Raw genomic sequence first — 9,760 nt, forward strand, 5'->3', positions numbered from 1 at the left:
TGTGAAATTATTAACACATTACCGTAAAATATCAAATAATATTATTTATCTCATTCACGTAAGAGACTAGACGTATAAGATTTCATGGGATTTAGCGATTAGGAGTGACAGATTGTTTGCTAAACGTATAGCATGTTCAATATGTTATAGTTATTTGAATGACTCTTACCATAATATGTTACGTTAACATACCAGGCACGTTCTCAGTTGGTTATTTATGCGTCATATAACGTACACTTATTCAGCCTGTTCACTATTCTTTATTTATTTTAAATTGCCTTTCAAATGTCTATTCTTGGTGTTGGTTTTTATCAAATAAATGTCCCCCAAAAATGCGACTTATATATGTTTTTTCCCTTCTTTATTAAGCATTTTCGGCCGGTGCGACTTATACTCCGAAAAATACGGTAATTAATGTCATTGGATATTAAGAGTATGTGAAAGTTGGTTACTTCCGTGACGACATCCTTAAAGTTTTGTAATCAATCAGAAATATCAAGCAGCTAAAACATGGATAAGTGTAAAGAGTTTTGCATTTTCCCATCATGCATTGTAACTGGATGTCATTTACATTTTTTAAATGGCGATTGGATGTTTTTTTTTTTTATAAGATCCACAAAGTTTAGTGAGCAGGTTGCGTTATGTGACCATGTGTGTTGACTGGATTTTTTTTTGCACCATGAGTGGCAAAGGTTGTTTGTAAATGGGCCAAATTGTTCAAACTTCAAACAACATTGTGTGGTCATTCGCCTGATTTACTTAGTGCCTGAGATTGGTAGGTTATGAGTTCGAACCCCGGCCGAGTCATACAAAAGACTATAAAAATGGGACCCGTTCAGCATCAAGGGTTGGAATTGGGGGTTAAATCACCAAAATGATTCCCGGGTGCGGCCACCGCTGCTGCTCACTGCTCCCCTCACCTCCCAGGGGGTGAACAAGGGGATGGGTCAAATTTCACCACACCTAGTGTGTGTGTGACAATCATTGGTACTCTAACTTAACTTTAAGATGGTGACAGATTTGCAGCAATCAGAATGTTAAATATTTCTAATTAATCTGGAAGCACCACCCGTAAACCAGATATTGTACTCATGATGTTATAGTTTGGACACCCCTGGGGTGTTTTTCAGCCTTTGTCAGAAAAACATGAACGTTTGTAGTTTGTCACACGCATTTCAAGGCAAACTAGTGAAGTGAATTATATTTATATAGCCCTTTACATAGTGAAAGCCATTAGGTTCCATTTAAAGCAGTGTGGCAGCAGGTGGGTCAAGTGTCTTGCCCAAGGACACAACGGCGATGACGGCAGCGGGAATCGAATCTGGATCCCCCCCAAGTTGCTGGCACGGCCACAGCGGCCCCCCCCAAACTAATAACCAAGATGATAGAACGTCAGGGGTCCAATAACATTCCACTATGACATGTTTAATGTGTGCATTGAAGATAGGCAACAAACAAAGACTGCAAAAATAAGTTTTTCTTTGAAGAGCATCAGTCGTGACTTGAATCGTTGATGTACCATCTCGAAAGTTTGTGTCCTGGTAACGAGGCGTAGAAAAACAACTTTGTACAATCTAGTTCCAAAGAGAAATGTCGATAATGATCGACAAACCCTGTTTCCATATGAGTTGGGAAATTGTGTTAGAGGTAAATATAAACGGAATACAATGATTTGCAAATCATTTTCAACCCATATTCAGTTGAATATGCTACAAAGACAACATATTTGATGTTCAAACTCATAAACATTTTTTTTTGCAACTAATCATTAACTTTAGGATTTGATGCCAGCAACACGTGACAAAGAATTTGGGAAAGGTGGCAATAAATACTGATAAAGTTGAGGAATGCTCATCAAACACTTATTTGGAACATCCCACAGGTGAACAGGCAAATTGGGAACAGGTGGGTGCCATAATTGGGTATAAAAGTAGATTCCATGAAATGCTCAGTCATTCACAAACAAGGATGGGGCGAGGGTCACCACTTTGTCAACAAATGCGTGAGCAAATTGTTGAACAGTTTAAGAAAAACCTTTCTCAACCAGCTATTGCAAGGAATTTAGGGATTTCACCATCTACGGTCCGTAATATCATCAAAGGGTTCAGAGAATCTGGAGAAATCACTGCACGTAAGCAGCTAAGCCTGTGACCTTCGATCCCTCAGGCTGTACTGCATCAACAAGTGACATCAGTGTGTAAAGGATATCACCACATGGGCTCAGGAACACTTCAGAAACCCACTGTCAGTAACTACAGTTGGTCGCTACATCTGTAAGTGCAAGTTAAAACTCTCCTATGCAAGGCGAAAACCGTTTATCAACAACACCCAGAAACGCCGTCAGCTTTGCTGGGCCTGAGCTCATCTAAGATGAACTCATGCAAAGCGGAAAAGTGTTCTGTGGTCTGACGGGTCCACATTTCAAATTGTTTTTGGAAACTGTGGACGTCGTGTCCTCCGGACCAAAGAGGAAAAGAACCATCCAAATTGTTATAGGCACAAAGTTGAAAAGCCAGCATCTGTGATGGTATGGGGGTGTATTAGTGCCCAAGACATGGGTAACTTACACATCTGTGAAGGCACCATTAATCCTGAAAGGTACATACAGGTTTTGGAGCAACATATGTTGCCATCCAAGCAACGTTACCATGGACGCCCCTGCTTATTTCAGCAAGACAATGCCAAGCCATGTGTTACATCAACGTGGCTTCATAGTAAAAAAGTGCGGGTACTAGACTGGCCTGCCTGTAGTCCAGACCTGTCTCCCATTGAAAATATGTGGCGCATTATGAAGCCTAAAATACCACAACGGAGACCCCCGGACTGTTGAACAACTTAAGCTGTTCATCAAGCAAGAATGGGAAAGAATTCCACCTGAGAAGCCTCAAAAATGTGTCTCCTCAGTTCCCAAACGTTTACTGAGTGTTGTTAAAAGGAAAGGCCATGTAACACAGTGGTGAACATGCCCTTTCCCAACTACTTTGGCACGTGTTGCAGCCATGAAATTCTAAGTTAATTATTATTTGCAAAAAATAAATAAATATGGGTATGAATATGGGTTGAAAAGGATTTGCAAATCATTGTATTCCGTTTATATTTACATCTAACACAATTTCCCAACTCATATGGAAACGGGGTTTGTAAATGCATTGATGAAATTAGTGTTCATACATGATATTTATATTTTTAATATACCCTGCAGTGATTCATCAGTTGACATCAATCATGCAAATTGACATTCAGAGAAGATTCCCAACAATTCAGCTCGGGTCTCCGGGATTTTCTGCTCGATCACATTTTCCTTTCATTCGCCGCCGATCATCTTTGTGGCGTGTCTTTGGAGCGGCGTCCACTGAGGTAACACGACGAAATAAACTGTTGGATTTATTGTTGAATGAAATCATGTCATTGTGGGGTCAAATGAATGCTTTTGACAGGTGATGTGGCTCCTAACGCTGGATGGAAACGTTCAGGTGGACACTTTGTTACAGAAAGGGGGAGGAGTTGATGTGTGGTTTGAGCACTTTCAGGGAGGAACCGGATGAAAAGGGAAAGCCGTAAAAAGGAGGTCTGCACAGAGACGAAGTAAAAGAAGATGTTGCTTCCTGTCAAGAACATTCTCAGTGGTCAGACAGCGTTCAGGAGGAGCCACAATTCCTCCTCCTTCAGTTCCTCCAACAAGAGTTTGTGTTTTTCTCCTTAAAAAAAAAAAAAGGACAATTCTTCATGTTGATTTAAAAAGAGGTTTGCGCAGCTAGCACCAGTCTGCGATGTAATCAAAGTCCGTGAACAGGTTCTGCTCCCCAGAGTTCAGCATCCGAGGCTCCCTGGGCGGCGTCAGGATGGGCGCCTCCGAGGTGAATTCGTTGTCGAAGTTGCTGACGTCGTTGGCGCCCTGGATGGTCGGCACGAACGGCGGCTTGACCTTCTTGGCCATCAGGCCTTCCCAGTCCGTGTTCTGCAGGCCACACCACAGGGACATCAGCCAGTGCTTCTCGGGACAACTTTGCAATGTGGAGTGTGTCGCTCACCCGGAAGAATAAATGCTTCTTCACCTCCTCGGCGTCACGTTCTCCCGCTCCCAGGCGACGTTCGGGGCTTCTTCTTAAAAGCTGAGGGCAAGAATTGGCAGTCATTTAACCCGTGTGCGCCCTTAGGGCCCAAAACTGGTATTACATGTCAGGGCTGTCAATCTTTGGGCTCCTGACGATTCAGAATCGAGTCTTGATTCAAACCGATTCTCACAATGTATTATTTGGTGTGATAATTATTAGAGATGTCCGATAATTGCGTTAAAATGTTATATCGGAAATTATCGGTATCTTTTTTTTTTATTATCGGTATCGTTTTTTTAAATTGATTAATTTAAAAAAAATTAATAAATCAACAGAAAAAAACACAAGATAAACTCACAATTAGTGCACCAACCCAAAAAACACTCATTCACACAAAAGGGTTGTTTCTTTCTGTTATTAATATTCTGGTTCCTATATTATATATCAATATATATCAATACAGTCTGCAGGTACAGTCCGTAAGCACACATGATTGTGCGTGCTGCTGGTCCACTAATAGTACTAACCTTTAACAGTTAATTTTACTCATTTTCATTAATTACTAGTTTCAATGTAACTGTTTTTATATTGTTTTACTTTATTTTTTATTCAAGAATTTATTTTAAATTTATTCATACTTGCCAACCTTGAGACCTCCGATTTCGGGAGGTGGGGGGTGGGGCAGGGAGTGGTTGGGGGCGTGGTTAAGAGGGGAGGAGTATATTGACAGCTAGAATTCACCAAGTCAAGTATTTCATACACATATATATATATATATATATATATATATATATATATATATATATATATATATATATATATATATATATATATATATCCTGAAAATATGCAAACAAAACTGTGTTTAGATAATTGATACTTCAAACTTGCATAAATAAATCGTAAGGAATATAACATAACTTGGCTTCTGAGAGCTTCAAAATGTAATGAATAAAATGCTAAAGTTGTTGATAAACAAGTAATTATTTTAATAATTAAATATGGTCATTTTAAATGAATTATTATGATAATTTAAAATTAATTATTTCAAATATGTTTATTTTAATGTATAATTCTAATGCCTGGATGTAATAAGGAGTCAGAAAAAATACAAATAAAAATACAATTAATTTTGATGTTTTTAGCAAAATATAGTAAAAATGTATTTAGTTTTTCTTTTTTTTAAAATTAATAAATATATTTATTTTTAGGTAAGATAAACATAATAATACAATTTATCTATAGTCTGGATGATTTAGTTCTTGTCACCCTGTTGTCCTCCCGTCGTAAAAAAAGGCTGTCCTCACTTAGGTCCACATGGAGCTGGAGGGGGCGTGGCCTCCAGCTCTGGCTGAAAATCGGGAGATTTTCGGGAGAATATTTGTCCCGGGAGGTTTTCGGGAGTTGCGCTGAATTTCGGGAGTCTCCCGGAAAATTCTGGAGGGTATGTAAGTATGAATTTATTTATCTTATTTTATTTTATTAATTTTTTTTAAAAGTACCTTATCTTCACCATACCTGGTTGTCCGAATTAGGCATACTAATGTGTTAATTCCACGACAGTATATATCGGTTGATATCGGTATCGGTAATTAAAGAGTTGGACAATATCGGAATATCGGCAAAAAGCCATTATCGGACATCCCTAATAATTATAAACTATACATTTTTATGGGCCTGCTATCTGCGCCTTGGACCTCTGGCCGAAAGCTGCCGAGTTTTAGTTGCAACCGTGCAAAATGAGCTAAACTGCTAGCCTAAAACATTTGCATGCTAACATTAAAATGCTAACAATTAGCATGTGTGCTAACGTTGGCATGCTAACAGTTAGCATGTCTCACATACCGAGTAATATGGCTGTAAGATGTATGCCTGTGAGAGTAAAAAAAAAAAAAAAGTGTAAAAAGTTAGCGTGATAATATTAGCTTGCTAGCACGCTAACGTTTACATGCTAACAGCATGTGTCACATACCAAGTTATATGACCCTAAGGTGTATAGCTGCGTAATGAGAGGAAAAAAATTAGCTGGAAAAAGTTAGCATGTTAAGACTAGCCTGCTAACAGTTACAAAGTTACATGCCAAGTTATAGGACTCTGAGGTAAACAGTTGTAAAATGAGCTCAAAAAGTTAGCATGCTAATTTTAGCATGCTAGCAAGCTAACAATGACATGCTAACAGTTAGCATGTGTCACATACCAAGTTATATGACTAAGGAATTAATTAGAGAATTAAAAAAAAAAAAAAAAAGCTCAAAAAGTTAGCATGCTAATATTAACAGTTAGCATGTGTCACATACCAAGTTATATGACTAAGGTGTATGGTTGAGGAACAAGAGAAATTAAGTTTAAAAATAGCACCAAAAAAAACACTTTAATGTTAGCAATGCTAACAGTTAGCATGTCTCACATACCAAGTAAGATGTATGCCTGTGAGAGTAAAAAAAAAAAAGTGTAAAAAGTTAGCATGATAATATTAGCTTAATAGCACGCTAACGTTTACATGCTAACAGCATGTGTCACATACCAAGTTATATGACTGAGGTGTATGGCTGTGGAATTAGATAACTTAATTTTTTTTTTTTAAGTAGCTCAAAAAGTTAGCATGCTAATATTAACAGTTAGCATGTGTCACATACCAAGTTATATGACTAAGGTGTATGGTTGAGGAACAAGAGAAAAAAAGTTTAAAATTAGCACAAAAAAAAGCACTTTAATGTTAGCAATGCTAACAGTTAGCATGTGTCACATACCAAGTAATATGGCTGTAAGATGTATGCCTGTGAGAGTAAAAAAAAAAAAAGTGTAAAAAGTTAGCGTGATAATATTAGCTTGCAAGCACGCTAACATTTACTTGCTAACAGCATGTGTCACATACCAAGTTATATGACTAAGGTGTATGGCTGTGTAATGAGAGAAAAAAAGTCTAGAATTAGCTGGAAAAAGTTAGCATGTTAATGCTAGCATGCTAACAGTTACAAAGTGTCACATGCCAAGTTTTATGACTCTGGGGTAAACAGTTGTAAAATGAGCTCAAAAAGTTAGCATGCTAATTTTAGCATGCTAGCAAGCTAACAATGACATGCTAACAGTTAGAATGTGTCACCTACCAAGTTATATGACTAAGGAATTAATTAGAGAATTAAAAAAAAAAATTAGCTCAAAAAGTTAGCATGCTAATATTAACAGTTAGCATGTGTCACATACCAAGTTATATGACTAAGGTGTATGGTTGAGGAACAAGAGAAATGAAGTTTAAAATTAGCACAAAAGAAAACACTTTAATGTTAGCAATGCTAACAGTTAGCATTTCTCACATACCAAGTAAGATGTATGCCTGTGAGAGTAAAAAAAAAAGTGTAAAAAGTTAGCATGATAATATTAGCTTGCTAGCACGCTAACGTTTACATGCTAACAGCAAGTGTCACATACCAAGTTATATGACTGAGGTGTATGGCTGTGGAATTAGATATTTTTATTTTTATTTTTTAAATTAGCTCAAAAAGTTAGCATGCTAATATTAACATATTAACAGTTAGCATGTGTCACATACCAAGTTACATGACTAAGGTGTATGGTTGAGGAACAAGAGAAAAAAAGTTTAAAATGAGCACAAAAAAAAGCACTTTAATGTTAGCAATGCTAACAGTTAGCATGTGTCACATACTAATATGGCTGTAAGATGTATGCCTGTGAGAGTTTAAAAAAAAAGTGTAAAAAGTTAGCATGATATTAGCTTGCTAGCACGCTAACGTTTACTTGCTAACAGCATGTGTCACATACCAAGTTATATGATTAAGGTGTATGGCTGCGTAATGAGAGAAAAAAAAGTCTAGAATTAGCTGGAAAAAGTTAGCATGTTAATGCTAGCATGCTAACAGTTACAAAGTGTCACATGCCAAGTTATATGACTCTGGGGTAAACAGTTGTAAAATGAGCTCAAAAAGTTAGCATGCTAATTTTAGCATGCTAGCAAGCTAACAATAGCATGCTAACAGTTAGCATGTGTCACATACCAAGTTATATGACTAAGGTGTATAGATGTGGAATCAGAGATTTTTTTTTTTTTTTTTTTTAAATTAGTTCAAAAAGTTAGTATGCTAATATTAACATATTAACAGTTAGCATGTGTCACATACCAAGTTATATGACTAAGGTGTATGGTTGAAGAACAAGGGAAAAAAGTTTAAAATTAGCACAAAAAAAGCAGTTTAATGTTAGCATGTGTCACATACCAAGTTATATGACTGAGGTGTACGGCTGTGGAATTAGAGGAAAAAAAGTGTAAAATTAGCTCAAAAATTCACAGAGCTATGTGAAAGTATGGCTGAGCTACAAGACGAGGTAATCTTGTCTTTTTTTAAACGTGCTGCAGGCAAAATCCTCCGTTATAAAGGTTGCATACCCATTCAACGGGCTCATTTTTAGCGTCGCCATAGCAACATGAAACGATTTCAACTATAAATGCGGCTTTCTGCGAGAGCGAGACCTTTGTGACGGTATAACATATGTGGGGGTTCGTTGGCCGGTTCGCCTCGCATTAATTAGATAGAAGAACTATAATAAGTTTTATATATATATATATATATATATACATACACACACACAAACATATATACGGTATATAAATATATATAAACACACATATGTATATATACACATATATAAAAAATATATACTGTTTATACATATATACATATATACACAAACACATATTTAATATATACTGTATATGCATATATACACACAAATATATACATATATACAGCACATACATATATACATACATATACACATATACAAATACACACATACATATATATATATATACATATTTAATATATACTGTATATACATATATACACACACAAATATAGTATATAAATATATATACTGTTTATACATAAATACATATGTATATGTATATATGTCTTAATAAGGTTATCCAAAAAATAGTGCTCGATACCGTAGTAGAGCGCAATATATGTATGTGTGGGAAAAAAAATCACAAGACTACTTCATCTCAGAGATGAAGTAGTCTTGTGATTTTTTTCCCCACACATACATATATGTATATATATATATATATATATATATATATATATATATATATATATATACATATACACACATTTAATATATACTGTATATACATATATACACACAAACGTATACATATATACAGTACATACATATATACATATACATATTTAATATATACTGTATATAAATATGTACACACAAATACATACATATATACTGTATATACATATATACACACAAATACAGTATATACATATATACAGTACATACATATACACATTTATAAACATATACACACATATATATATATATATATATATATATATATATATATATATATACAAACCCCGTTTCCATATGAGTTGGGAAATTGTGTTGGATGTAAATATAAACGGAATACAATGATGTGCAAATCCTTTTCAACCCATATTCAGTTGAATATGCTACAAAGACAACATATTTGATGTTCAAACTGATAAACGTTTTTTTGTTGTTGCAAATAATCACTAACTTTAGAATTTGATGCCAGCAACACGTGACAAAGAAGTTGGGAAAGTTGGCAATAAATACTGATAAAGTTGAGGAATGCTCATCAAACACTTATTTGGAACATCCCACGGGTGTGCAGGCTAATTGGGAAGAGGTGGGTGCCATGATTGGGTATA

General features: G+C 35.8%; 1 protein-coding gene across 2 annotated transcripts in view; it reads right to left on the reverse strand.

Moving 5' to 3' along the window:
• Positions 1 to 3,172: 3,172 nt before the first annotated feature.
• The window catches only part of pkn2a (protein kinase N2a), a 126,800-nt gene continuing 120,212 nt past the window's right edge, over positions 3,173 to 9,760 (reverse strand). For both annotated transcript variants that reach the window (XM_061977704.2, XM_061977705.2), the window contains exons 22-23: positions 4,032 to 4,112; positions 3,173 to 3,958 (exon numbers count right to left, since the gene is read on the reverse strand). In XM_061977704.2, the coding sequence (XP_061833688.1) occupies positions 3,755 to 3,958; positions 4,032 to 4,112 (285 nt within the window). In that variant the 3' untranslated portion in view covers positions 3,173 to 3,754. The remainder of the gene's footprint in view (positions 3,959 to 4,031; positions 4,113 to 9,760) is intronic.

This window comes from Nerophis lumbriciformis, linkage group LG18 (assembly GCF_033978685.3).
Source record: "Nerophis lumbriciformis linkage group LG18, RoL_Nlum_v2.1, whole genome shotgun sequence".
Classification (NCBI taxonomy): Eukaryota; Metazoa; Chordata; class Actinopteri; order Syngnathiformes; family Syngnathidae; genus Nerophis; species Nerophis lumbriciformis.